General features: G+C 47.3%; 12 protein-coding genes across 12 annotated transcripts; 5 read left to right on the forward strand and 7 right to left on the reverse strand.

The window, feature by feature from the left end:
- The first annotated feature begins 814 nt into the window (after positions 1-814).
- F5147DRAFT_22622 (uncharacterized protein) lies at positions 815-1,269 on the forward strand. Its single transcript, XM_041428705.1, has 2 exons — positions 815-925; positions 981-1,269. Exons 1-2 carry the CDS (start codon positions 884-886, stop codon positions 1,245-1,247), a joined length of 309 nt encoding a protein of 102 aa, XP_041296415.1. The 5' UTR covers positions 815-883; the 3' UTR covers positions 1,248-1,269.
- A 2,137-nt stretch (positions 1,270-3,406) lies between these two features.
- On the reverse strand, positions 3,407-4,510 carry F5147DRAFT_547875 (uncharacterized protein; the record flags this gene model as incomplete). The annotated part of the gene is made up of 6 exons (XM_041430351.1): positions 3,407-3,516; positions 3,567-3,810; positions 3,922-4,030; positions 4,081-4,145; positions 4,200-4,309; positions 4,360-4,510. Coding segments are annotated over 6 exons (789 nt in total), but the record flags the coding sequence as incomplete, so codon positions are not given.
- A 1,851-nt stretch (positions 4,511-6,361) lies between these two features.
- On the reverse strand, positions 6,362-7,145 carry F5147DRAFT_770282 (uncharacterized protein; the record flags this gene model as incomplete). Its single annotated transcript, XM_041441136.1, has 6 exons — positions 6,362-6,491; positions 6,545-6,614; positions 6,667-6,688; positions 6,767-6,876; positions 6,933-7,059; positions 7,110-7,145. The coding sequence occupies 6 exons, from the start codon at positions 7,143-7,145 to the stop codon at positions 6,362-6,364; spliced, it is 495 nt and encodes a 164-aa protein (XP_041296417.1).
- Positions 7,146-7,197: 52 nt separating this feature from the next.
- Positions 7,198-7,957, forward strand: F5147DRAFT_650088 (uncharacterized protein; the record flags this gene model as incomplete). Its single annotated transcript, XM_041433412.1, has 3 exons — positions 7,198-7,274; positions 7,332-7,499; positions 7,549-7,957. The coding sequence occupies 3 exons, from the start codon at positions 7,198-7,200 to the stop codon at positions 7,955-7,957; spliced, it is 654 nt and encodes a 217-aa protein (XP_041296418.1).
- Positions 7,958-8,457: 500 nt separating this feature from the next.
- On the reverse strand, positions 8,458-8,763 carry F5147DRAFT_544810 (uncharacterized protein; the record flags this gene model as incomplete). The annotated part of the gene is made up of 1 exon (XM_041430305.1): positions 8,458-8,763. A coding segment is annotated over one exon (306 nt), but the record flags the coding sequence as incomplete, so codon positions are not given.
- A 960-nt stretch (positions 8,764-9,723) lies between these two features.
- On the forward strand, positions 9,724-10,439 carry F5147DRAFT_770285 (uncharacterized protein; the record flags this gene model as incomplete). Its single annotated transcript, XM_041441137.1, has 2 exons — positions 9,724-9,809; positions 9,869-10,439. The coding sequence occupies 2 exons, from the start codon at positions 9,724-9,726 to the stop codon at positions 10,437-10,439; spliced, it is 657 nt and encodes a 218-aa protein (XP_041296420.1).
- Positions 10,440-11,404: 965 nt separating this feature from the next.
- Positions 11,405-13,006, reverse strand: F5147DRAFT_570583 (uncharacterized protein; the record flags this gene model as incomplete). Its single annotated transcript, XM_041430995.1, has 5 exons — positions 11,405-11,685; positions 11,739-12,125; positions 12,171-12,382; positions 12,616-12,809; positions 12,863-13,006. The coding sequence occupies 5 exons, from the start codon at positions 13,004-13,006 to the stop codon at positions 11,405-11,407; spliced, it is 1,218 nt and encodes a 405-aa protein (XP_041296421.1).
- A 389-nt stretch (positions 13,007-13,395) lies between these two features.
- Positions 13,396-14,546, reverse strand: F5147DRAFT_678930 (uncharacterized protein). Its single transcript, XM_041436225.1, has 3 exons — positions 14,155-14,546; positions 13,874-14,103; positions 13,396-13,827 (listed from the first exon to the last, which is right to left on the reverse strand). The coding sequence occupies exons 1-3, from the start codon at positions 14,498-14,500 to the stop codon at positions 13,714-13,716; spliced, it is 690 nt and encodes a 229-aa protein (XP_041296422.1). The 5' UTR covers positions 14,501-14,546; the 3' UTR covers positions 13,396-13,713.
- A 357-nt stretch (positions 14,547-14,903) lies between these two features.
- On the forward strand, positions 14,904-16,174 carry F5147DRAFT_607532 (isoprenoid synthase domain-containing protein). The gene is made up of 4 exons (XM_041432361.1): positions 14,904-15,324; positions 15,377-15,528; positions 15,580-15,878; positions 15,939-16,174. The coding sequence occupies exons 1-3, from the start codon at positions 15,064-15,066 to the stop codon at positions 15,857-15,859; spliced, it is 693 nt and encodes a 230-aa protein (XP_041296423.1). The 5' UTR covers positions 14,904-15,063; the 3' UTR covers positions 15,860-15,878; positions 15,939-16,174.
- Positions 16,175-16,250: 76 nt separating this feature from the next.
- F5147DRAFT_650091 (uncharacterized protein) lies at positions 16,251-18,113 on the reverse strand (the record flags this gene model as incomplete). Its single annotated transcript, XM_041433413.1, has 14 exons — positions 16,251-16,347; positions 16,404-16,407; positions 16,457-16,584; positions 16,651-16,676; positions 16,735-16,775; positions 16,839-16,949; positions 17,007-17,105; positions 17,170-17,228; positions 17,279-17,354; positions 17,502-17,532; positions 17,598-17,626; positions 17,683-17,779; positions 17,917-17,941; positions 17,983-18,113. The coding sequence occupies 14 exons, from the start codon at positions 18,111-18,113 to the stop codon at positions 16,251-16,253; spliced, it is 954 nt and encodes a 317-aa protein (XP_041296424.1).
- Positions 18,114-18,695: 582 nt separating this feature from the next.
- On the reverse strand, positions 18,696-20,507 carry F5147DRAFT_678952 (uncharacterized protein). Its single transcript, XM_041436226.1, has 15 exons — positions 20,487-20,507; positions 20,421-20,430; positions 20,355-20,374; positions 20,267-20,299; positions 20,111-20,207; positions 20,031-20,056; positions 19,949-19,979; positions 19,853-19,885; positions 19,725-19,801; positions 19,613-19,667; positions 19,450-19,548; positions 19,283-19,393; positions 19,179-19,219; positions 19,097-19,122; positions 18,696-19,030 (listed from the first exon to the last, which is right to left on the reverse strand). The coding sequence occupies exons 3-15, from the start codon at positions 20,367-20,369 to the stop codon at positions 18,895-18,897; spliced, it is 780 nt and encodes a 259-aa protein (XP_041296425.1). The 5' UTR covers positions 20,370-20,374; positions 20,421-20,430; positions 20,487-20,507; the 3' UTR covers positions 18,696-18,894.
- Positions 20,508-21,234: 727 nt separating this feature from the next.
- F5147DRAFT_678959 (amino acid/polyamine transporter I) lies at positions 21,235-23,626 on the forward strand. The gene is made up of 11 exons (XM_041436227.1): positions 21,235-21,467; positions 21,515-21,819; positions 21,881-21,999; positions 22,054-22,129; positions 22,180-22,591; positions 22,646-22,654; positions 22,706-22,909; positions 22,959-23,104; positions 23,155-23,202; positions 23,259-23,289; positions 23,340-23,626. The coding sequence occupies exons 1-11, from the start codon at positions 21,360-21,362 to the stop codon at positions 23,520-23,522; spliced, it is 1,641 nt and encodes a 546-aa protein (XP_041296426.1). The 5' UTR covers positions 21,235-21,359; the 3' UTR covers positions 23,523-23,626.
- Positions 23,627-27,924: the final 4,298 nt, after the last annotated feature.

Here is a 27,924-nt window from a genome sequence, read left to right on the forward strand (position 1 = left end):
AGCCACTACATTGAATTCATCCTTCTCAATTCTGCAGCCCTCTTCCGACTCCGGCACTTTATGGACTCCGGGTACAGGCCATCAGAGAAGTTTTTGCAGTATTTAGGTGAACTATGCCGTCCATGGTGCACGAGGCCTTCTGACACACACAAAGTTCATCTCTATACGGTATGGTATGGTTACTATTTGACGAACTGAACCGAGTCACCGTTATCAGTTTATCTCAACGGTATAGGCTCGAACAGACGAGTCTTATCGTCCATGTCCAAAATATTGGTGGAGTTACGAAATTTTGTAGTCGTTTCGCTGACTGGGCTTGTATTCTGCTTCCAATGTTGTGAAAAGGCACCGATGAAGCTTGAGCATGAGCAGGCAGGACATCCATAGCGACGTGGAATAAAAGTGGAAATATATGTTCTTTTTGCTAATATCCAGCAGAAAAGGACCGCGAGGCATATAAGTATTGCTGTCGAGTTGGTAAGCACATTAGTACTGTGATACTGAGGGTGTGCCAGATAGTTCCAGTCAGGTCTGCGTCTTGCCGACTCTAATGGACGTATGAAACGAGGTCATCTGCACCCAAAGATCGCGTTATCCATAGTATGGCCTGGGGCCATTTGCAGGGGGTTACGACGTATGGAGATAAAGTGCACACTGCACAAAATCTATTGTAAATCTCGGGTTATTTCCAAACCGAATCGAGTCCACTTCGAGTTTACTAACTCGCTTCAACGGCAGCACTAATACGAAGTCTGCGGGACCAATAGTCGTTATAACTGACGATCATCTTGATCATGCCCGGCTAATGGGATATAAGTATCAAGCACATGAAACATATTCCAAACATTCTCTCACTCAATCTCCTGTCTGCTAGCTTCTCGTAATGTCAACTAACACACACTCCATATCCACTCTCGATGGTGGTGTCCGTATATCCCCTCTACCACGTTTTCATACCCTGAATGTTCTCTTGAATATAGGTCCTAGCAGGCATCCGCCAGTCCATCGCTGATTTTCTTCGGCGTTGCGGTTTGAAATACATGGACGTCGCAATCGATGAAGCATACTACTCTGAATGCTGCCAGGAGGCAATCAACCGTGGCTTTCCAATGGATGGGAAATATTCCATCCGCGAATACATGGACATTGGTGTGGCTATGGCGTCCAACGCTTACACCCACCTTCCTGCACCCTTGGCACCACTTGAAAAAGGTACTGAGAGCCTGTCAGGGTGGGTTTCGTTGTAGGTAGTAATCTGCCTGAAAGCCTACCTCCACAGGGAGGCCTCCCCTCAGATCCTGTTTAGGACCGTAGTGCATTTCGTAGAACCTCCAGCGAGGAGGAGCCCAGAGGTCTGTGAGAGTCGAATGGAGGGTCTGCGAGGGTTGCAAGGCTCAGGGGGCTCACGGACACGGACATTACTGATACATACTCTGCAACATACCATTGTAATTCTGCGTCGTCCTCGATGATGCCTCCTTCGAGCATTGCCTTGTTGCATGCAATCTCCAGGAGGATGGGGGAACTGGTACCTCGATGAAAACATGGAGTTTTCGTCGACGAGGTGGCGCGGGAGGAGAGTTCGAGTGTCCCTGTAACTACAATCACTTGACTCAAGCAGCTTTTTTCTTGAACAATTCATTTTTATCCTGATCGCCTCGCGAACTTCTGAAGTATGTTTGTTCAACCGGACACTTCTGATTTATCAGAATAGGAAATACAAATGTAAACTATCATCGAAGGCAGTTAAGTACCACTGATCAAAGCAAGTACGAGTGAGATGCAGAAACATCGAGCACACAGGATCAAAAGTAAGGATGGCACCAGGAATGTGAATAGATATGTGCGTTAATATCTTTAGGCAAGAAGCAAGATGACAAAGATGCACAAGACGAATTATGGTGCCGTTGATGTACCCACAATCAATATGGAGCCCCACTCATGTAGCCGTCTTCAGAAGGAGCTGGAGATGACGAGTAGGGTAAGTTAAGAGCATTGTCAGCATAGATTGGGTAACGAGACTCTTGACGAGAGACAGCATCTTGGGGGTACATGGGCTGAGTATCGTTGCGATAGCTCCTCGAGTCCTGGTAAGAGGCTTCTGAGGCTCCAGATGGTCCACTGCCTTCATGGTACCCTCCAGCTCTGCCTTCACGAGCTTCAGGCCGAGCCGCATAGGGTGTGGGATGATGTGTGTACATCATGTCTTGACGATATTGCGGCTGGTTGTTGCTGACACATTGATAGTCTATCTGCTCGCGATGCTGACCAGGCTGGTTGCCGTGTTGATAATAGTTTATCGGCTCGATGTGGCGCTGATCAGCCTGAGGATAATGTCGATTTTGTGAGACTTGGAACTGAGACACAGCATGAACATGTGACGTTGCATCCATGGAGTCACTTGATGATGGTGGTAGCGCGAGGGCCCGTTCTTGGATGCCACATGGGCCCGGGAGGCGGGCTTGGACAGGTCTCAACATCGGCTGCATGGCAAGGTCAGAACCCCCATTGGCGTCAGAACTTCCGTTGGTGTCAGAACTCCCGTTGACGCCAGAACCTCCATCATTGGTGGCATTTGTTCCTCGCATACCCTCGATGTATACAGCAGCTTGATGGGCAGCTTCCTCAGAACCTGGAACAATCTTCTTCAGCTTGGGGCGCTCTAAATAAGAGTCATCAGCCAAAGTCCAGCATGTAAGTCATCATTCGGACTCACTACGTTGAATTGGTGCCTTCAAAGGCTGCTCTGGGCTATCACAAAGGCGTAACGGCTCAATTTCTGAAAGAGAAATTGATCAGTACAACAGGATGACATATGAAAGCCTTGCTTACCAGGCATTTTCTCCTGCCCCAAGTCTGATTCCACTGTGACTGAGCGATAACGCACCTTCTTTGCAGTCTTCTGCCCTTTGCCAGTGCCCTGGTGAGTCGCTTTGCCCTTTCCCTTGACCTCTTTTCTCTCATCGTGTGATGGTTCAATGAGTTCAACATCGCTTGATAGGACACGTCGTTTCTGTGAGCAAGAGCCTCTAGATGCCTTGACCTTGCGTTTACGAGAGGTGGCGACTTCATCATCATACTCCGAGTCGTCACCCTCAACAGGGTCTTGGTCCTCCTTCAACTCATCCTCGGCGTCTGACTCCGAGCTGGCCTGTGCGCTGGACATGTCGATGGGAGTGACCTCGCGTGCTGCTGGTATGGATGTCTTCTTTCCGGTTGCCTTCAGTGGATGTGGAGGAGGACGCTTACGGAGCTCAACAATCGGGACGAGCTTCTGCTTGCGAGGGATTGTCTGTGGTTGTGGAGACTGGTTGTTCACGAGAACGGGGGATGCATGACGATGGGAAGCTGCTTCCTTGTGTGTTGGGGGCTTCTGGACCTTTGTGCCCGCTGCACTTGGTCCAAGACAGGCCAATCCCTCACGATCGATGGTGCCATCTACAAGCATGCGACGACCGCGTGCATGCATGGACTCTTCAGGAGGAGCCTCGCCGAATATAATAGGAGATGTTTTGTCTATAAAATGATTAGTTAGCCATATGAGAATTGAATTGATTCGCACGTACTCAAGTCTCCCATCTTTTGTTGTTCGATGGTCAATCTGCCTGATCGCAAGGCATCTGCAAGTACGACACGTTCACGTTTATCGAGGTCGCTGATGCCTTTGGGTCGTGCAACCATTACATGTGGCTCTCCCGGCATTAACATGTCTTCAGGATACCCTCTCATCACAAAACGGTGATGCGCCAGCTCGGTGGGTAATAGTTTCCATGGGAAAGTTCCTGACTGTGCCATTAATTTCCCGCCGAGCTTACTGAACATCGAGGTCATGCCGACTTTGATACATTGTATGTGGTCGGCCAGTGTCTTCCAATTGAGATTGTCGGGAACCTCCTGTACCTCATCATCCTCTTCTGCTACCGCTGGCGCGCGCGCGTGCCGCCCAGGCAATGCTATTTTCTTTTCTGAAGGTTTGAGCTGAGCCTCACCGTAAACGTCCTCGGCGACAACAGCAAGAGAAGCCTGGTGGCTGAAAAAGAAGTCAGTTGAAGTATTGAGGCAAAAATATAATTGACTTACTACACATGGGCCTTAAAATGCCCCACCATCGTGTCCTCATCGGCACGACAACGGGAAGCCCAAAACTACGAGAACACGCAGTCAGCAAGGCCTATGATACACCGATGATTAAAAATTACCTCTTCTGCACCAGAGGTTGTGTGTATGTACCCGATTGATGCATCTTGATTCACGACCTTCCCGCACATAAGCAGCGCTGCTTCAAAGCCATGCTTTGCGGTGGCCATATCTAGCTGTATGCTCCATCAGTGCGTGAAAATTGAGTATACAATGTAAGACTTACCAAGGATGTCACTTTCTTTGTCAACCTCGTGAATTCTTGTGACCGCTGTGCGACGGTCAGAGGTGGGCCTGAAGCTATCCGTGTCTCGTCGAATGTGTCAAGGATCTCTTGCCAATCATCGGGATATGCATCCTGGAAGGACCTATAACATTCGCCTTGGACAGTTGATGTGACTGCACCCCAACATGAGTCACAACGACTGAACTAAAAGACAGACTTACTGATGACATTCGCATCTTTGCCAGCTCACTGTAGCTCGCGCAGGCGGTGAGCTTTGAAGTATTGCCCGTAAATGTTCCAGTAGTTTGTTCCGTTATTGATGCGGCCACGAGACTTGAGAAATAAATTTAAAACTTGCTGCGTTGGCATGCCAGTCGAAACTGCAAGCTCATCGATGGTGCAATCAATGAGGTCAAACTGTTTTTCCATTGCAGCGTTGGCATCTTCTGACCTCCGACCAACGACGGCCGCACCTGAAGGCCCTCCCTGGGTGTCCATCGCGTTGGCGGGAGTGGGAGGGATGACACGGGTTGCAGGAATATTGAGTCCAGGTAGAAGTGGAACATGTGGAGGTGTGTTATGTTCTGGTAGATCGTGCAGGATGAAAAGGTTGGTTGGCTGCATGACATTGAACAATCCCCCAGCCATATAGTCCCATGATGGGGCGGGGACGTCGAGCGACGAGAAGTCGTAGGCATCTCGTTCACCGCTGCGGATGGGCAGATCTTGTTGGGTCTGTTCCTGCATAGTGATGAGGGGTGCTTGAGGAAGAATCACCTCACAGGGTGCTGGGAACACTTCCTGCATGAAGTGAGGGTCATGAGGTCCCACAGGCGACCTCTAGCGTGACACACTGCATCTAGAAAATTCTAAGGAGCTGCCTGGAGGTACCCCACCAGGCACTTCCAGCCGACCTTGGGAAGAACCACCAGCAGGCGACCTCTCGTGTGACACACTGCGTCTGGAGAATTCTAAGGAGCTGCCTGGAGGTACCCCACCAGGCACTTCCAGCCGACCTTGGGAAGAACCACCAGAGAAGTGTTCTAGGTGTGAACTGGGCATGCCATCTGGTGCATGGCCATCAGAGCCATTGTCTGGAAGCAGCTTCGCTCTATTGTGGGCACTTTTTCAAACAAGACCACCGTCGCGTGAGGTGGGTCTTATGCGAGTGCGAAGTTTGGTAGGAGTCTGGATAGGGGAGGGTGATTTTTGACGTCCTCCTCCAATTTGCTCGGAGTGAGATTCCATAGGTGTGAAAGAGGGCGTTGAGGAGCGCAGAAAATTTTCAGGCAGATTCATTGCAGGGTAATATTGTTCATTCATTTGCTACATTAGAAACACGGTCAGATAAACTATGGCAGATTATGAACATGCGAACTTACTTGGGAGAGGAGCGAAAGATGTAAGATATGAAGGGTGATAGACCAACACAAGGCTAGTCCATGTTTAAAATGACTGTCTGATGCAACATAGATCAGTGATAAATGGTGCAGCTCAAGATGCACTCACCTTCGTCTAAGCAAATACTAGCAAGGTGTGGTGACAGAGCAATTTTTTGCTCGAGGGCAACATTGATCCTACTGACGGCGATACGAGCGGGAGGAAACAGGCGCAAAAAAGTGCGTGTGATGCTTCCATGCCTTTCATATTTCTGGGAGAGTACCAGAATGCTCGTATTCCATAGGGATTCACTGACTGAAAGTTACTAGGACAGAAGATTGACGGCAATTCACTGCGTACCTTTGTGACATAGCATAAGTGCACTCCTCCAGGAAGGCTCGCAAGACCATGGAAATTGCTAAATGATGAGGGATCCTCCAACTTGGGTGGGAGGCACTGGAGCATCTGAGGGCATGCGAGGTTAGACATGAGGTTCCCGCGTGCAGCTTAATCAGCCAATAAACATCACGCGAGTCTTAATTTCACTTTGTCTGGTGTCGGCTGTCAAGCAATACTATACATTCAATAGGTGTAACTACTTTACAATTCTGGGGACGCCTAGGGTTCCACCATCTCAATGTGTCCTTCATCGATTGCAATCCTAACTTTTTCCTCCCCAATTGCGACGGAATCAACATCATAGTAAACAGCGTCAGTGACACCCAGAACGCAGTTAAGCGCATTCTCCCTGGTGTCAAAATGATTAAATACGATAAGTACCTGGAACAAATCTGCGCTCACCAGCCTGCCACTACACCAATGTGAGCCCCACGCATGACACAGAAGACCATTTGAGAGGGTTTGACTTGTACTGGAATATTATGACAGTTTAGCAAGAAGGATACATTTGTTAAATGACATACCTGGAATGTTGTAGAAAACGGCCTTGTAGACATGAAGCACACACTCGTCTGCCAATGATCTCACAGCATTCTCGAATCAAGGATGGTTCTGATTGATGACGGTGAGCTCTGGCCTTGCAGTGGAGAGTGCGCCATTGAGAAATATGACTTGAGGTGAGAAGAAAACACGCTCGATGACAAATGGTATGGCCGTCGACATGGTCTGCTCTGCTGGGAGAAAAAACGTGAGAATTAGTAGAGTATTCTGAAAGGTTGAAAAGGCTCACCTGAGAAGAAGTGGGAGATACCTACCATCGCATTCGGCTTGCCCAAAAGGGTGGCATATGCATCATGGTGGGCAGGAAGCAAGAAGTGCTGCGCTACTCGAACAAATTGCATTGCGATCCTCTCAGGCTGATAGAATGTTAATTAGGACAGAAGATCAACGGCGATTGAATGCGTACCTGCATAATAAGACGCTCTCCTCTTGGGAGGCTCATTTCTGAACCTCCACTACAATTTTCAACCTTAGTCCTCTCCAACAACTATCTGATGGCTCGTCCAACTATTCATAACACGGCTCAAGAAAGAATTGAGGCACGAGAGAAGAACAAACACTATTATGCAAAGTATGTCATTATTTTATTAATTGGTCCCGAGACTGTTCCTGACACTTACTTGTAAAGACATAGAGACGCAATCTTACAACGGCGGAGGATGCATGGTGTCCAGAAACGTGACAAGGAAGAAGAGGCGATAACAAAAGAGATATTGAGAGCTGTGGCAAAATTGCATGGCCGTGACGACAATGAGTCTGAATCAGACACTGATAATTCGAGCGACGATGACATACTGTAAGTTTAAAAATAGAAACATAGATTGAAATCAATTAATGTCCAACAGATCCGATCTGCCAGCATGCTTACACGCTATCAAAATTGCCAAGGACGACATGCTTGTTTTGATTGGTGCCGACCCCTGTGAGTTCGCCAAAGACAAGTTGGCCGAGTACGTCAAGAGCATCCCAGACGATTGCAGCGCTAAGGGTGATATTAGTATCATCACAAACTCAATCAGTGAGATCGAAAGTATACTCAAGCGTGTCACTGCTGCGCAAGACAAAATCCTAAATTTCTGTGGTCTCTCACCTGACTCTGAGTGGCATGCTGCTGACACAGTCTCTCAATTCTTGAAGACTACAGTCGCATATTTGGAGGATATCCAGCTTCTTGAAATGTCCGGAGGAGTTGTAGAGCTTACAATAGCACAATGGTTGGGAGAGCTGATGTATCAGAAGGGAATCAAGATTTGAGTAGCATACATGATTCGTGACTACAGCCCAAAATTCAATTTAATTGTGACAACAGTGTGTGGTTCTATGATACTGACTACTACTATCGGGTAGGGGGGATATATCACACAAATTGGAGAAGGAACAGTTACAACAGCGCGCACAGAAATATCAATACCTGGGATGCTTGGCAGGGCAATGACAACTCTTTCTAACATGTAGCTGCTCATCTGGAGACATGCTTTCATTATCTGTATCGTTAGCATATTCAGAGCTCGACGCAGACCGTTCCACAGCAGTGATTGGCGGGATAAGATCACTTGCTTGAGTGATGGATGAATGTCTTGTGTTTCGGACCACCCTAGAGACTGGACGGGGTGGCGGCGGGCATGGGATCACTCTAGAAGCTGGCCGGGGTGGAGGGATCACTCTAGAAGCTGGCCGGGGTGGCGGGCGTGAGATCTCTACGAAGACCTCAACACGACGACGAGTAAGAGGTGTAGCAGGAGGGGTAGCAAGACGGGAGGCCCATTTCGGTCAAAGCCACCATTAGCAAACGCACGTCGCCCGTGGGAGTGGACTGAGCGATGTCTGGGTGCCTCCCCAATGACGATAGGGTCTCTTGACATGATGAGGCGTGTGCGAGCAGTGTCGCTTGTGACGGCTCGGATGGTAAGGGTGCCTGACTTGAGTGCATTGACAAGATTTTCACGGTGGGCACGTGTCAAATCGTGGATGCCTTTGGACCGAGTGATTGAAGGTCGAATCTCGCCGGGCATAATAGTTTCGTCGGGGTAGCCTTTGAGGAAAAATCCAAGCCGGGCTAGTTCCTTAGGTAGGGTTTTCCAAGGAAAGTTGTTTTTGGCACGTCCACAAAGGGTGCCACCAACAGATGCTAGAAGAAAGTCAAGATTAGTCTAAGAGGGAGGTGACAAGACTTACCGACAAGCGCTGTCAATCCACCCATAACGCAAGGAATGCCATCGAGAGCCTTCCATCCATCGTCAACTTGGAGACCTGTGGTAAGCTCACTAACTCCACGATCTTCTCCTCCCAGATCCTCTGTCGACACTGCCGCATCTATGAGCTAGAAGCGATGATCAGGACCCAAAAATCAATTTGACTAGGTGACTTACTATCTGAGAAATTGTGAAAGAGTGCGCGTCCATCTGTGTGGTAGCATCAACGTGTGACGACATGGATGTAGTCGTCGTCCAACAGGATGTGATCGATAACAGGCCATAGAAACCTTCAGAACATGGATAAATAATTAGTGTATTCGAAATGTTGAGCTTCGAAAAAACGAGGGTGAGCTCTGACTTACCATAATTGGTGAATGACTCCCAAGAGGGTCGCGTATGCTCGGAGGCTCCTGTGAGGGTAGATGACTTATATAATATATTCCATTGGGATCCTCTGACAGAATTAAAAGTTAGGACAGAAGATTGACTGTGTACCTGTGTGACAAGACGCCGGTGGGATCCTCGACTCGAGTGAGAGGCGCTGGAGCACTTGGGGGAGCTGGCTGCCTGCTGGAGGTCTGGTGGCGCGTGCGACTTGATTAGCCAATAAGTGTTCAAATAAAATTCACGACTAATAAAAAACATGTCTCAACTACGCTTGTCTTTACGCTGACTTTGCAGACATCGATTTTTGAGATCTCTGTCATTTGCCGGTTCGATTGGTACCGATATCTCCCAATGTTCGAATGAAGGAAGTCCAACAATGCAATAAGAAACTAATTGTGTGCACACCTTTCATTGAGTCTTTACGTCTCTACCGTCTGTATGGGTCGAAAAGCCAGATATCTTACCTTGGCAGAGAAAACTGCTGCATTGCACAGACAGAAGGTGAACCATGCACAGTCTGAGAGGTATGTCGTTATACTATACATACAGTCAGTATTCTTAACCTTCAAATTGTTGCTGGCAGGGGGAAAGCTACTCGTCGACTTCGACGTTCTCAAAACTATGCTAAAGCACACAGCCACAAAGGCTCATCTAAGCCACCCCTAATATCATCCCAGCTTCCACCTTTACCTCGAAGTCTTATCAATCTAGCAGTCACCTCCCTTCCAGATGGCGAGCTATTTCATCTCACTTCCCAAAGTGCTGACAATCTGGACGAATCAGAGCTCCCACAGTGGGACAATAATCCTCCATACACCATGCCTCCTCCATCCGATACCCGAGCAGAGGTTCGTTTCACGGAAAACCTTGTACAGGTCATGCATGGCCGTAACTCACACTTGGAGAAGGAAGAACTACAACAATGTGTACAGAAGTACACCGCAGGAGTGCTAAATCTTTGTACAGAGATGAAAGATGCTATTGGCGTGCTGCTAGGACAGTGGTACATATTACAAGATTACATCTCTGGTACGAAGGACTGTGATAGACACTTCAGGATGGCCCAATGCCTCTTACAATGGCGTGCGCGCAGGATTTATCTCTATCACACCGAGGTTCAGAAGATGTTGAGCAGACTCAATCCATACATTTAGCTACACAATCAGAATGTAGGGATTGATACTACAAGTGTGCGAAGGTGGTAACGAAATGCAGATATATCATCTTCCTTCAAAGCTGTACAGTGGCATCCACGCAATGTTGCTGCAATCATCGCAAGCACCCATACACCGCAGTCATAGCCATTAGTCTGAACAGCTGTTGTCTGAGGTTGAATTAGAACACACGTACATGTCCGATTTATGACATACTTACTATCAGCGGACGTGCAATCCAATTGTCAAAGTCGATATCAACTCTGAATGCACGATGTTGAAAAGTCGAACGATCAATTTCATAATATCCTAGATGTGTTGAGTCTGGATGAACGATAAAAGAGGAACTACAATGGTGCTCACTCTGACATCGCTCTTCCAAGGTCGTTGCTCGGTAAAGCTATCGAATAGGTGAAGTTCCTTGCTCTGGAGGTGCACAATACATAGCACCCAATGACCAATGATTGAGGGTCTATGAATCGGTATGATCCACACGTCCTTGGCCCAATAACAAGTCCACGATATGTTGCGCCAAAGCACGTCATCAGACGCATTGTACTGAATGCGGGGAGGTCGTGCGTGGACAAGATCGCATATTGCGCTACAGCAGGAGAAGCTTGCAGAGACTCAGAATAAAGCAACGCTGCACAGCCATTGATGAGGCTGTTGTTCAGCAGTGCAGTAGGCGATGTGAGGATCTTGATATCCTTTGGTTCGAAAATTTGATGTGGGAATGCATCACGGGGAGGACGAACCCTGGTGGTGATGACTCCAGGGACAATAACAGTAGTGTCATTCATTGGTGGTACTGGGTCGACAATGACTTGCTAGATAAACTATGAACACCCAGACAACTGCAAATGAAATATTACTTACCTCGGGAGTGTGCCAGGTGATGAGTGCGCAAGGCTCGATTGCAATATTGATGTCTTCTTCATCTTCGCTGTCAGGAGTGTCAACATTTATTATGTCAGCAAGGGCAATGTGCTCGGGTGGAGGATAACCTCTGGATCCTCTTCGCCCTCCTCTTCGCCCTCCTCCAGGGTAGTGGCACAGGATATCGATGTTTGAGGAATCCAGTGAAGCGCAGTGTCTTTGGAAGCACCTAAGATCCGCATCGCTAACGATTCAGCATGTTTTGCACGGGACTCAAACCGTAGTGATGACGCAAGTGGGTTAGACCAACGGATTTGAAGATGTTGGAGATGTTCCCACCGCTGACGTAGTAAGATAGAAAATCTGATGTCTGTGAAGCAATTAGTGCATATGTCAAAGATGGACGTCAACAAAAATACATACTTTCAGGCAACTGCAGGGCGAGTTCTATTGCAGCGAGTTCATCACCAAACCACCTGCAAAGATTGTCAGCTTCTAGCCCAAGACGTCGCTGCTCGATGCATCTATCGCGCTTTAACATAGCACGTATCCCATCACGAATATCCTGATCATCCAGCCAACGAGGAACCTCCCCAACTGAAGGCGTGATCCAAATATCCTCCATCAGTGTTTGATCATTGCAGAGTTCATTCAGCTTGGTGGGGAGAGGCATTGGAAGAGGAATACCACAGCCTGGTTCATATAGTTCTTCAAGGTGTTCGCAGTATCCATTGAATTTACGTAGTGCAGCCAGCAAGGCTGGTTGTCGCTTCAATATGGCCTTTCGGGTCTGCTGGTGAAGTTTCATCCCTGCAAAGTGTTAACACACATCATGAAGCAAGTCTAGCCCCCTACCTAATGCTTGTTGTGTGCCACCGACGGCATGATCGAGCTTGTCCCATTCAAAGAAGCTTCCAATTGCACGCTTCCGAATGTTGATCTTGAGGTCACGTGCCAAGAGAAGTGTCCGAACAAATTCGATGTTTATTCCTTCCAGCTCAGGGAACTTGTCGTGAACGTTGAGGGAAGCATATAACACATCAACTTTGTCCATGAGGCGTTGGTGACTTCGTTCGAGGCTCTCGATCGCATCGAGTGTGCATTGGGATACATTTCCCTTTGTAATAACCTCACTTGTTGCTTGAAGAGCCTTGTCGGAGGCATCGAGGTCACCTTGTAGGGCAAACATGGTGTCCAGCTCTTTCTTGAGCCAAGCAGGAGCATCTGTAGAACATAATCAGGCTCAGGCTGGACAATGCGAAAGAAAAAGAATGCACGAGCACGGATGGACAACTGTGACTGTCGCTGCAGAGCCCATTGATGTCGCAGATCTTCAATCGTCGCATCACACTCACTCAGCGTGGTCTGTGCAGCTGTCCCTTGTTCATGAATTCCCCGCTTAAGGCGACGCCGGATCCAATCACCGAGGTCAGCGCGCATCTCAAGACCGATGGCAGCAGCTTGTCGGTCAAGTAGCCATAACCGACGCTGTCTCTATGGTAACTCGAACATCAGTAGAGATGAAACAAAATTTTGAGGATACATACAGATGAGGAGCGCTGAATACCTATCAAGTGGATAAATCTTGACCATAGCCTCTCGGTGCCTTCTCCGTCTGAAAGGCCAAGGCCTTCGCATATGCATGGGTTGTAAACAAGTTGGCACGACCATTCGTGGCCATAGGCATGCATGGCTGTTGTTGCAAATCGCAAGCGCTTCGTCACGGCTTCGGGAAGTATGTTGTACTTAAACGGATCAGCAACGAGGTTCGAAGAATCACAAAGATGACTCACCTGACTTAATGATCGTGAGAGAACACATCCCACATCATACAGAGTGACAACTGTTGCACTTCGAGGTAATAACGCAAAAAGGTGATCAATAAGGGCAACGGCACATTTCTGCTGCTCGCCTGGAGTGTCGATGTTTGCAAAGAAGAGGGGAATGTCATGGCGACATATTAATGCCATGACTCCCGTGTCATCAAAGCTATCCATGGCCACTTTTTGCTTCTTTCCATCGGTGGCTTCGTATGAATTCTCACATAAGTCAATGGCCTCATGGGGTACAAGTGGTGCATGCGGTTTCAGTGCAGACTTGTGACTCCAATCAATATGACGCCCAATGTCATCAACCTGAGCTTTAGGTAAGAAGTAAGAGGGATCATAAAAATGGGGTGAATCGCCTGCTGAACGCCGATGTCAATGATGGAAGTTCCCATCAGTAGCAACATGAATATCTCCACCTTCTTCCAGCTGCCTTCCAAATGAGACCCCCCAAAACAAGCAGGACAACGCTGAAGAAGGATTGTGGCACAGCGCTCACGCGGAACCACGTCTACAGTGGGCGCATATGATGCGGGATGCTCTGGGGGATCTCGAGAGGCATCTACCAAGTCTCAGCTTGCTTGAACAGCGCATTCTAGCTGGGATTCGAGCTCCACCTGTAAGACATCAAACCATAAGATAGCTTGACCGAGACTTCGCCGGAAAGGTTCTTGGATAAATTCACCCTAAGTTGTGTCAGATCTGAAGGTAAGTCAACTTTGATTCACGTACCTTAGCATTCGTCATGCGGAAACCTCTGCGGATGTAGTGTGTGTGCAGGGCGGATGCGAGAGCATTCACAGCATCACATGAGCGCTCGAAGAGCGTTCGATAGAAGGCGAGTAGCTCAGTAGATACTGCCATGCGTGGCTGGGAGGGGGAAGTTGGGAATAAACCGTGAAGAACCAGGACTTGAGGTGCGGTAGCACATCTGCAACTCAAAATGTCGAGGGTTGTGAAGCCTCGAACATCTTTAGCGACTTGAAGTATTCGATGCACAGATTGAGACTTACCATCGAAGAACAAGCCAATCATAGTTGTGCGTTTCTGTGCACACTTCTGCGAGTGACATGCAGACAGAATCGTCGGAGGTCGCTCGACAAATTTTCCAACGGTCCTCTGAGTATACTCGAGCTGAACATCGACGAGAGTGGGTATCAGTATCTTCCAAGTGTCATATAATCGTGCGGCAGCGATGTCAGGTAGAATGCGGCGATTTGGAATGAACTCAGAGGTGTTCAGCGGTGGAATCGAGTCTTGAGGCTCAGTAAGCGGTGGGACTTCATCTTCGAAGAGAAACAAGTCCTCGCAAGCATCGGCAGGCATGTTCTCCTCAGGCGAGACAGCGGTAGGTAACATGTCCAGCTGGCATGTGGTCGTTTGTTCGGAATTTAGTTTTCCTGCGAGGAGAGTTGCCAATTTGGCCTGCAACTTCAGTTGCTTTGCTTTCTGGCCGGGGAGTTCTACTAACGTCTGGGTTTTGCGTTTGTTCCTTGGTTTCCGTGGACTGACAAACTGAACACCCAACCCAGACGTTGTGGGCTGGGCTGCACGAGTATCTGAGCGCGGAGCCATAGAGATGAAGGTAGAAAGTAACTTGTAAATTTTTATTTGTTAATTAAAATACATAGTACGTACAAATTCACGTTGAGGTACGGAGGTCCCCGTGCCTCAAGGGCAGCGCGAGGTATCCAGGCATCCTGGAGCCAGGAGGTGGAGCACGCGAGCAGCCTGGCGGGAGGGCAACGAGGTAGTAGCGGGAGGGCAACGAGGTATGATATTATTTTTAGAGCGAATCCTAAATTAGATTGGAGAATCATAGGCCTTTCAGGCTGGTTTCCCATAACATAGAAACCCGGCCTGAAAGCCTACCTTTTGCCTCCGGAAACTGCTGCCTGAGGTGCCTTCCTGATGCAGCCAAGATGTGGATGTGCCTGTTCACTGCAATCGCCACCCGCATCGATGACAAGGTGGTCAGGGGAGAAGACATGATGGATGTCTACCATTTCAACGAGCGGTTTGTGAGCTGCCAACCACAGGGTGATCCAATCCTGAACGCGCTCGATGTGATCTTGCGTGAGATCACCTGCCTTTATTCCCCGCTGGTGTCGAATTTTATCACTGCGTACACACTCAACTTCATGAGTTTCAACTGCCTCGATAGTGAGACTAAAGACATGCAGGTATGATTTATATACGTTGAATATTATAATTTGACCCCTTTTATTGTACTAGATCTCGCTCAAGGCTCCGTTGTACCCAGAGTATTCTAGGGTCCTATCAGGCATGCCGGATACATATGGGTTTTTTGCCTTCCCTTCCATGCTCCCAATCCGGGAATACATTCAATGCATGCCGGATCTAAGGATTGTCATAAACCACACAAAGTAAGTACATCGATCACTTCCTATCAAGCTTCCTAACCTGCCGTCATTCAGTGATATACTATCTTACTACAAGGAAGAGATGGAAGGCGACAACACAAACTACTTGTCGCTCATGGCAGCCTCTCGTACCTCCACCTTGAAACAGGATGCTCTGCTCGAACTGATCGAGAAAACTGTACAAGCACATCACAATATCCTCGAATACCTCAGACCTGGTTCAGAGGCCTGTGATGCCTACGTCAGTTTTTTCGAAGGATATGTCAAATTCCATGTTGCCTTGAAAAGGTACAAGCTGAAAGATATCATGACAGAGATGTCCTCTTCCGATTGATGGATGTTCATTCCCCTCGGTATGATACTTTCCGACTTTCTATGTTGATCATTATATCTTAACTTGGTCACTTGTGCAGCTGCGCCCTCGGGCTGTCTGTCAGCGGGGGTGTTACTTGGCTTATCTTCATATACTTAGCTCGCTTTGTACGTGATTCAGGCTTAGAGTGTTACTAGTATACAACGTTGGATGGTCCTCTTTTTTACCACTTGCTCTGAGTTGGCCTGCACCTCAAGTTTCATTGCAGACCCATTTCGTACCTTTTCACCATGTCATCTCTGCTGTAATTGTAAATGAACGTTAAATTATAGTCTTTAGAACGTTTTCGTGAGCCCAGCAGGATGATACTCGTTGCTGTCAGGCCTTACTTCTGGCTCTAACATGTTCAATCCTATTCCATCAATCCGTCCACCGCTGCTTGCACTGAAAAGTTGACACCCAGGATGTTGAATAGAACTAAAGGCATCTCCCGCCCCAAGTAGGTAGTCCTATAGAATAGGCTAAGCGTCTAGCGAAACTCTACCAAATCCCGTACAATACACACTTCGCTGAACGAACGACACCGAGTAAGCCAGCGGGTAAGGTGTCACGCCGTACATTCCGGAGGTGACATGTCGGACATAGGGATTTGCATGGGGGCATCAGACCCGTGTGATTGTCGCTTCATCTGCCAAAGATGGCGGTGCATACGCGTGGCGAGGATCGCAAGGATGATGAACTGAAAACTGTAAGCGAGTATGCGTTTCAGGCATTGTTAGCAGAATTGCGCAGAAGGCTGTGGAGATGCATACTCGTGCAGTATGGCGTGGTAGGAGTACTGGGTGTGCGAAACATCAATGACTTGAACATTAAATACATTGAGGAGATATACGCACATGGAGGAGCAGCGATGTGAATATATTTGCCACTGAGAGCACTTCAGGAAATAGAATGATCATGGATGAGCACGGAAAAATGGGGGGTGGAAGTGTCAACTCACAAAGACCACACGTATAATAAAATATGTTATGATTCAGCAGGACAATGTACAGACGGCTTGGGTTTTGTCGCCAACTCTGTATGGCACGTATGAGTGTGAGGGTCATAAGTCCTGGAGAGTATCTGTCAGCGTGTCTGTGTACACATATACTTGCTCCTGGTCACTCACCCAGTTCGAATGCGCACAGGAGAAGAAATGGTATGAAGAGCTGGAGACTACTCGAGCTCTGGTAGCACCCTGTGATACCAGGGATCGCACTAATTGCATCTGCGGGAGTAAACAGAATTGTTGAATGGTAGTAGAACGCTAGGGGAGAGGCGAGAACACATACATGTTGCGGGAGCAGTAGTGGCGAAGGTAATACCGATGGAAGCTCCGAGAAATGTCTGGCTGATGCATCAGCAGCTAGTTTGGATGTGGCTACTGAATATTGGACTCACGAAAGCGTAACAAGAATGGCTGCAAGCAATATTCTATTGTTGTTCCAAAGCGCGCATGTTCTTAAGATGAAAAAGCCTGGAGGATCGGATCAGGGACGCGCATATCTTAGGGATGAAGGCTAGATACATTCGGAGCAAACGCCTAATAGTATATCGAGCCCTGTGAGAGGAAGTGCGTTGCACTCAGCAAAGCTGTGCATAGATAGATGTATCATGCACGTACCTGAGCAAATATTGTCCAACACCCGGCATTTCTGGCAAAGTCATGCAGTAAGTGACATCCATCCCCTCATTAAGTCTCCGCCGCATGTTCACGTACACCTGGGGTTTCATTCGGGATGAAACTCACTACATGACAACGTGTTAGTTTATTATCGGGCGATGCACGATAAAGCTGAACGTACAATATAGATTTGTGGCGAGAAGCAGAAAGGGGACATATCGTGTAGCGATATAGAGGCCCTTTGCCTTGGTCCAGTGCGACACAAGCAAGAATCTCCACTTTGAATACAATCAACATCGGATCCGGGGCGTATCACAGAGCAAGTACGTTACCTCTTCGTGAAGTGAACAAGCATAATTGTAGGTCTGGATACGCGAGTTTAACAGTAGAAGAGAACTCATCGGGACAAACTCACCCAGAATGTAGTTATCGAAACTGGGCTGCGTTAAGACGATAAAGATCGAGTTCAGACAGGACGCACTGTATATGTACTGAAGCACACATAGATTGCTTAATGTTACCCGCCTCGTATCGACAAAAAAAGAAACGCACCTGGAAGAACTGCAAACTCATCGCTGCTGCGATATCGTCAGCCGAATAGTCCGTCTCCATCCCGCCGGGTCGTTCAAGAGGTGGTCGTGAACGGGTTTACCGCCCCCTTCTAGACTGAACTCTAAGAACTTATATACCTATACAGTTAGGTAATGCACAGTTCAATCCGGAAACTCGCGTGTGCTTATTGTACTTGTCCCTGCTTCTGAAATAGCCACGTTCAAGTTGGAGGGACCTGGCTTTCAAAGCTCGAGATCAATAAAACTCTTCCAAGTACTCGGCCCTCATTAGTTTTTTTTTTCGTGGAAGGTGATCGTTACGCTCAACGTTTGACCGTAACCAACCATGATTGACGCTGAGCTGTCAAGTTATAAGCAAGATGCAGTGCAAACAGTACGTACTACTGGGTCACGAGTTCATTCATATGCGAAGGGTAGAACCTACGAATGCAATGATCCGCGAATTCTGGAGCGTTGTACTGTCAAACACGGAAACAATTGAAGCTGTGAGTTTCCTTTGATAGATGACTCGGAGGTGTCACAGGAACGTTGAAGTGATCGATGCCGTTTGTTTGGCAACAGTTTTGAGACCAAATAATGCCTCGAGGCAAAATCTCCCAGTTGAACCAACATTTACATAATTGACGGGTCAAATACACCTTTAAATTTCAGTCTCTGCACTTGATTGAAAGACTAAGAACTATCATATACCCGTCCAACGCTGCGCACCACAGACTCATTAAGCACGTAACAATACTCTATCAAGCCCACCCCCACCAATCATCTTGTATGGTCCAAGCCTCGCTCCACGAACAACACCGAATAAGCCGCAGGATACGACATCACACCGTGTGATTTTCAAATGAGATTTCGGACATTGGAACGAGGGCGCCAGCAGAGTCATGTAGATGTTGGTTCACCTGCCATAGATGGAGGTGCATGCGTGTGGCGAGGATTGCAATAATCACCATCTGAAGACTGTGCATGGGTGTACATTTCGGGAATTATCAGTAGGAATACGCAGCAAGATGTGGAGGTGCATACTGATACCATACGCTGCGGTAAGAGTACTGGGACGCACAACATCAATGACTCGATTAGAAAGGTGTTTATTATATTCACGCACGTGTAGGAGCAGCGATGTGAACATGTCCGTAAACGAGAACACTTCAGAAAAGAGAATGATCGTGGATGAGTACGGAAAAACAACGCGTACGAGTGCTCACTCACAAAGACCGCATGCATAATAGTATATGTTATGGTTCACCAGGACAACGTACAGAGGGCTCTCGTTTGTCCGCCAGTCCTGTATGGCGCGTATGAGCGTGAGTATCAAAAGACCTGGAGAGAATAGTGTCAGCGCGGGTTTGTACATATACATCCTCCTGGTTACTCACCCAGTTTAAATACAGAAAGGAGAAGACATGGTATCAAATACCAGAAACTGATCGAAATCTGGTTGTACCCTGTAATTCCCGGGATCGGGCCAGTCGTACCTGTGAAAGTGAACACAATGTTTTAGTGGTCGTGGAACACCAGAGGGAAAGTGAGAGCGAGTACACGCTGCGGGGATGACAGTGGCGAAGACAATGCCGAAGGATGTTGCAATAAAAGTCTGGTTGATGCATCTACCACTAGTAGCTTGGGTATGGTGAGTGGATTGGCAACTCACGAAAGAGAAACACAGCATGGTGGCAAGCAAGAATCTATTCTGATCCCAGAGCACAAATGTTCTGAGGATGAAAAACCCTAGATGAATCCGATCAAGAAATACACATATAGTACGGGGAAATGAGATACATTCGGAGGAACTGACCAATACTAGGTCAAGACCTGTAACAGAAAAATAGTAGCCTTCAGCAAGGACGTACATACATGAGTGTATCATGCGCGTACCTGATTCAACATTGGCCAACACCCGGCATGGCTGACAAAGTCATGCAATAAGTTGTGCGTTCTCGTGAACCGCATCACATACATCTATGTTCAATGGGGTAAGGTTCCCTGAAAAAAGTGTTAATTCATCATCAGGGTGATGTGTACTCGAACGGAACGCACTATATAGACCCATGGCGCAAAGGATCAAGGGGAGGAATCGTGTAACAATATACAGGCCTTTCATCTTGGTCCAATGTGATCGAAGCAAAAATGTCCACTTTGTACAACATATTGTGGGCATCAAAACCGGGGTTTATCACAGAACAAGTGTATTACCTCTTCATCAAGTAAACATGCATAATCATAAATCTGCAGGTGGATAAGCGGATTTGACAGCGGAAGTGAATGGATTAAATGAGCCTACCCAGAACGTAGCCATTGACGCTGAACTGTGTTAGGACAAATAACATGAGGTTCAGACAGTACGCACTGTATATGTACTGATAATACATGACTTTCAATTATGATTCATCCTTATATCGATAAGGAGACGCACCTTAGCGAACTGCTCGCTGTTCGCTGCTGCGATATCGTTAGTCGAATACTCCATCTAGAGGTGAAAAAATGAGTTTCACACACACATCATGCGCCTTCTTAACACTTATTAATGAGCTGTAAACCCATCGAAGTGCCGTGGTCATGATGGAATGTTTCAACTGTTGGTAATACGAAAAGTACGTACTATATACGTACGCTGACGGTCAGTCTCGGACTCGGGTGCATAGCCTCCGCAATGAGTCTAAAAACAAAAATAAATAAACAAACATGGCATTAGCAGCGGTTCACTTGACTAGTAGCTACAAATGCACCGCAGCGTCTGACTTCCCATGAGTGGCGGACAAATTTCAAGGGATAGTGCTCAGCTACAGAATGTCAGACGCAAATTTCAAGGCGAGCGATAAAAGTTCTGAAGCAGGGCTACTATATAAACTTTTCGTGAATATATTTTTGTTCTCTCGCTCAAAGCGCCCACTAAACGGTTTAGGAAGCGAGTGTGCGAACTGCCGATATCCTTGGCGTTTAAGAATTGGTGAACATTGACAATCTTTTGCTATAATAAGTGAGTCGAATGACCATACAGAAACTGGGGAGTTGTTCAAGGTGCTGTCCCCGCCGGAAGTTAAGAATCTAAAAAAAGAAGCTATGTATTTCAAAGGGGGAGCCCAGGCCCCAGACCAGTTTTACATAAGACTCCGCCCGACTTGAGTCAGCCAAAAGTTATATTTATCACACATGACATTAATGTTACTCTCATCATCGCCGGCTGCCAGTGATTGCGCCATAATGCTAGTCAATGAGCATGGCTCTTCAAATTGAAATATGATACCGTCTTAGGAAGCTTGGGTACTAGCCTTATCATCCTACCGTCATGACCATCCACAACGTCCTGGACTCCGAAGTCCTCGCTCAAAGCGGTGACTCGGACGCGCAAGATGAAGGAAACACTTTGTCAGCTGCGGGAGCACCAATAGAGAGGGTAACAACAATTCACTTGTGTCCGATAAATACTCATATCGTCTGCAGAACAATCCCTTGGGTTACAAGGTCACATTACTGTCCTCTGTTATGCTCAATCTCGGGCGAATGCTCGGCGCAGGAATATACTCTGTTCCAGGCGTCATACTGAATTCGGTTGGCTCGGTCGGCCTACTCTTCGTTTTCTGGCTGTTAGCTCCACTGTTTGCATTCGGAGGTCTCATGGTCTACAGTGAATACGCAAGTATGTTCCCAAAAAGATCTGGGGCAGAAGTTGTGTACTTGGAGCAGGCATATCCGCGTCCAAAGTTTTTGGTCCCAATCATGTTTGCTGTAACCTCAGTCCTTCTGTCGTGCGTGCTACTGTTTGCATGTCCGACGAGATATTCATGGAATTGCTTTTACACTGATCAGTTTTAGCGCAACAAATTCAATTATATTTGCCCAATATGCGCTTACAATTTTCGATATCCCCATCACTCCCGAAAGGCAAACTACTGTTGCTTTAGCAGTCTGTGCTGCTGGTATGGCTCGTGAGCTTCTTAAGTTTCTTGCGCCAAGGTACAATCTGGAACTTAACCACGCAGTCGTCGCCTTCTCAACGAAATGGTCTTTAAGAGCCGTGAACTTTCTTACTGGGTTGAAGGTTCTTTCTCTTGTCTTGTGAGCGCATCGTTCACCATCCTTCATCTACTGACATATTGTGCTTTCAGCTTGGTATTTACGGGCGCACTCGTCCTTGGCGGTTTCACTCGCATCAGCGATCCGTATGCCAATTTCCGGTCCCCATTCAGTGGGAGCACGACCAATCCAAATTCTTTGGCTACTGCCCTAGTCAAGACTAATTTTGCATTCGCTGGTTGGAACAACGCATTTAGTGTCATTGGGGAAGTCCATACGCGTGACCCTGTCCGCACAGTACGCAAAGCCAGCCTGCTATCGCTGCTTTTAGTCGCATGTCTTTTTTTCTTTGTCAATGTTGCTTACGTGGCAGCGGTGCCAAAGGACGAGATAAGAAATTCTGGGCAGCTCATCGCGGCTTTATTTTTCCAGCGTGTATACGGAGAGAGCTTCGCAGGCAAAACCCTGCCGATCATGGTTGCTTTAAGTTGCTTCGGAAACCTTGTGCGTGATCCTGCTATTTCGTGTGCCCGAGTTTCTCACAAAATACATTTCTAGATCGCTATGGTGAGCAATACATTTGGAAACTACATAATGCGAAGACTCATATTTGGCCAGGCTGTTGGTCAGACACGCGCATTGCGTGAAATTGCCCGTCAGGGGCTACTTCCGTATCCAAGATTTTTTGCATCGACCAAGCCATTCGGCACGCCATTGGGACCCGTGTGTCTGAAGTACTTTCTCACAGTCTTCGTGATGGTCGCCCTCCCAGCTCGAGATGCATTCAACTTCTTGTTGGACTTGGCTTCTTATCCAAATTTAGTAGGTATTTTATTCGACCGCGGCGCACTATGTGATCAACAAGTCGCAGGTGTTCCATGTTGCAACTGCTATAGGATTGTGGCTTCTTCGAAGGCGGCGAGCACTTGCTGGACTTGCACCTTCGAAGTATCGTGCGAAGCATATCTACGTTTCTCTTTACCTGCTCAGCTCGATATTTCTTCTCATAATGCCCTGGTATTGTCCTTAAAGAAACGCCTTGAAGCAGAACTGATTGTTTCGACAAGGATACCACCGGAACCTGGTCATGGCGACGTGTCTTTCTGGTACGCAACGTAAGTCTAATGTTGTTGCCTTTCTGAGTCCACATTTGACCACATCCATTATTCAGTTACTGTGTGGTGGGCCTGGGTGTCCTTGCGGTGTGTACTACACTTACAACGCGATTTAACATAAAACTGACCCTTTATAGATGTGCGGAGTCTATTACTGGCTGTGGATTATTGTCTTGCCATGGCTAGGAGGGTATACTGTCGTAGAGGAGGTGGAACGATTGGAGGACGGCGCGTTGACTGCACGGTTGGCACGCAAATACCACCCTTCAGCTGCAGACGCTGATAACGGAGAGCGACAACCACTCATTGCGAGTAGTTGATGGGTTTGCATAACTGTAGTAACACTTCTTGTAATGTAATGCTAAAGCTCATCATCCTTGTATTAGTATCATACAAGTGGTCCCGGTGCAGACGCGACTCCTACATCAAACCTAGCTTTAAAGCGTGATGTATTATAAGTTTGCTCAAATCGGGGGTCATTCGAAATCAATACTTACACACTGTGGGAAGTAAATACCCTGAAAATAAACGTGAGAAACCCTGAGTGACATATTCCAGTGACGTAGATACTGAAAAAAGAACCCATTATTTTCAGTGTTGACGTGAGAGTCACGTCTGTCAGTACTTGTGACACTGACTAATTTTCAGCGTTCACTTTGTCAGTGCCGCAAGTACTGAATATTTTTCAGCGTTCACTTCGTCAGTGCCGCAAGTACTGAATATTTTTGAACAGCAACTCAGTCTGCGAATCAGCGTCAGGCACAACAAGCGAGTCCCACCACTGCAAACATCCCCCCGCAGTCAAAACGAACCTCCTCTCCACCGGCCTTGACGCAAGCCGCACCCAACGTGACGAAACTCCTATCTCCACTCAATCAGCCCTCTCATTCTCCCCCTTACCACACGCCTACTGGCTCGTCAGGCGGTGAGAGTGTGACTGCAGTGGACGTGGACTACGTTTCGTATAAGCGGGACTCATATCAATCTAATGGAAGCTCCTCCCTTAGGGTTCCCAGTCCGCCGCCCACTGTGCGGAAAGCCATTGTCACCGACGATGCTCGTGTCACGCCGCCTGCGGTCAGCAAATTTGCAAGCAATACACCTCCCCTGCAGGCCATGAAGACCCGAACTCCCGACAAGTCGCTGCCTGTCCAAGAAGAGCCAGAAGACCATATCGCAACCTCTAAGAACGGCGACGACTATGCTCATGGGAATGACTATAATGAGGACGCGTGAGTTGCCCGCACTTCCGGTGATTATCACTTATTCGTTGATGTCGTTTGCTCAGTTCCCTGCATTTCGGCACACGACCTGCAGTCTCCATATGTTTGCCGTTTCTATTGTCAAGAAGTAGGCTTCTGTTTTCAGGACAAGCGGCAATTAAATACACTGTACACGTTCCAGCTCCTCGTATGTATATATATCAACATTTACTCCGCCTCACTTTCATCTGTATTATACCCAGCACCATCAAAGGCTGGTTTCGCAAAACTGCTTCTGCGGTCAATGATAGTCCATTCCCCGCGACTCTTGACCCTCCCTACAACTCCTTTTACATTCCGTAGGTCGGTGATGATGCTGGCAAGGTTCCTTGAATAACGCGCTTCCTCCTTGGTAGCATCTCTACCCTCGGTCTGACATGGTCGAATGAGCGCGAGCAGAAGAGTTTTGCCAGCAAGCCCTAGCCACTGAGTGTCGTTTGACAACGAGCAAACCAGTATTTTCTCGAGACGACCATATTGCACCAACTGAACCACGTGAAGAGCTCCATTTACACGGTCTTCATATTCAAGTTCGTACTAAGTAACCTTGTCAAGTTTGGAACTAATGTGTGATATAGTAGACTCACTCGAACGTATGACGAGTTCCTTTGCTTTTTGGATGACCTGGTGGCACTGTGCGTCCGAATACTGTCTCCGCCATTTTGGATACGAACTTTTTTCCAGAGTGCCATCACAGCTGGAAGACGTGCAACAATCACCGCTCGCCTTCCGCCAATGAGTTGCTTGAAATACAATGCAACTTTAACCCGCTCATCACGGTCAGGTTCATATGAAGTCACTCGAGGGGGACGAAGAACATAAGCATCATCTGGTAGGACTGTTTATGTTGTTATCTCGAGTCATTGGATGGTGACTTACAATCTTCGAAAACAGTCTCATGCGTTGTTAGCTGGGACCAATCCCTCCGAATACTTAGTGACACTTCCTCCTGGACGTCATACCGAAGGACCACTTGCTGAAGGTACGTCGTATATAGAACTTCTTTGTTAAGGTTTCCCCAAGGCTGAACTCTTGACTTTAGTGCTATTTTGAATTTTTGACAATAGCGCTCCAGGAAAAATGACCATGTGGTCCACACAGGTCCGCATCGACGAATGTCATCAGCAATATGAAGCATTCCGTGAATTGGAAGAGTGCAGGCTGGTAATCTTGACTCGTCATGCTGATAGTAGTACCTTATAATGATATCAGCCATGTTCTACCACGTCCTGCAATAGACTGCTTACTTTTCATACTTGACTACCCAGCTTGCAATTCGCTGTTCCAATTCATCGATCTCCGCATGCGTGATTGAGAACTGTAGTGTTTTTTTCATGATCCAAACTAACTCGCAAAGGTGCTTGTGGTATTTTGTGTTCGGAAAACGATTACGCAGGAGTGTTGGGGCAAGGTAAATGATCCAGAATGACCATGATTCTGCTGTGAAGTTTGAGTGATCATCCGCGATATTGCTGAGGACTCGAACAAATGTAGCAGGAATGTTTGCGATTGCAGCAGCAGTTTCTGCTCCGATTTCAGTCCATATATGATCAACTATCTCATAATCTTCTTTTCCAGCGTCCATACCCTTGAATTTTCCAGTCCAGTGCTTGACAAGCATTGGGACAATATTCTCAAGGAAGACGTGCATCCATTCCCAAGGAAAGGACTTGGCAAAGTCAATTGACCCTACTCGCCGCCTGTCAGAAAGGTGAAGGTGGCCTGCACGGAGACCATTTTTCTTGCCAATCCTCTCCTTCTCTGCAGCAGTGTCTGCATCGTCCATCTCTTGCAGTACCTCTTCGAAATGAGCATGGCTGCGAAGGGGGAGCTGAAGGGGGTCCCAGTGTAGGTTCGGAGTATTAGGTTGAGTAGGGGGAGTTAATGGGACATAGTAATTAGTCTTATTTGCAGACTTATTTCGAACACCAGTGATCAGACATGACCGACATGGTGCAAAGCCATTATGGCCACGGATTTCCAGTAGTTTTTCTATCGCAAGGATATCACCAAGCTTGAAAATGTTGTAGGCATGGAGCCAGAACATTTGCTTCCCAAGGCTATCAAAGGTGAGTGCGCCATTGGCGAGTTTGGCACACTCGTTCTCAAATGGGACGAGGAAGGATGCAATATCTTTTGGAGATTTTGGTCCTGGAATGACTCCAAGGCAAATCAGATGTTCGTGGTGGGTGCGTATAGTGGGGGGAAAGTTGTAGATCTGGATAAGGATTGGTGTCGCAGAAGGCCCCTTGCGATATCGTCCAAACAGTAGATATCCATCAGTTGCTAAGGAAAATGCGATGTCATTTTTTCCAGAGAAGTACTTATAGTTTTTCTGAACGCCATCCACCAGCACGAACTTGTCCCGGAGAGACTGATAGATCTCACCATCAAAGACATCATTGATGGTATGGGGGCTGCTGTCATATTGATGGCGGTATAAGAGTTTTTCCACTGTATCTTCTCAGGCAAACAGACCCTGCAATTGAGGGACCAGCGGCATGTAGGAAAATTGACGTCTAGGCTTCCCTTGAACATCAAAACGTCTTTCTCCGCAGAAGTCACATAAATCACTGTGACTGTATCTTGCAGCATATGCAATGCAGGAATTGATGCAGCAATCTATTTTCATGGGCGTGATAGTAGTGAGTCCTTCGAAACGCTTGAGCATCTTATATTCGGAGTCGATGTCCATCTTGTGACTAAACTTCTCCCGCAGTTCATTGAATGTCGCACGCGGCATATGACTCTTGATGCGGAGACTGTGAGCACGGAGGTTATCTCTATCCTGCTCTGTCAACAAGGTATTGCCTATATTTAATCTCATTTGTTACTAGTAAATACTTTCCAGTAGCGATTAAACTTACGAAGTGAATGATGCAGTGCCTCAATCTCAGCATCTATATGGCCACCTCTCACATCTAACTCGTCTACACCATCATTTTCTTCTTCTTCATCATATGGAACAATTTCGTCTGCATGACTCAGATTACTCGCAGCATCTTCATCAGACTCCTGATCTGAATAGTTTGGGCTTGAGTCTTCATCATGCTCGCTCATGCTCACATTACCAGGTGCATTGGATGCGTGAATCTCAGGCTCTAGATTTATTGTCTGTGGATCTTCCGATGATTCCGTGGGGGAAACGGAAGGTGATAGATTGATAAGTTTTGCTTTTTTGTAGTGACGGAGTCGCTGGCGATAACTGAGAAGGCGTCTGCATTCAAGAGAGCAATGGCAATACTTTCTTTTTTTGTTGGACATTGTGGAAAATAAATGACAGTATCAAGTAATGTTCAAGCAAGTAATCGTGGTGAGGAAGTGGTGAAAGTGTGATCAGTGGTGAAACCATTGTACATCCAGGAACGGCGTCCTATCGTTGTTCTAGCATCACATTTTAGGTAAACAATTTCTATTCTGGATGTTCATACAACGCATGTCGCGTGAAGTGTCAATTTCA

This window comes from Suillus discolor, assembly GCF_016758755.1.
Source record: "Suillus discolor strain FC423 chromosome Unknown F5147scaffold_10, whole genome shotgun sequence".
Lineage (NCBI taxonomy): Eukaryota > Fungi > Basidiomycota > Agaricomycetes > Boletales > Suillaceae > Suillus > Suillus discolor.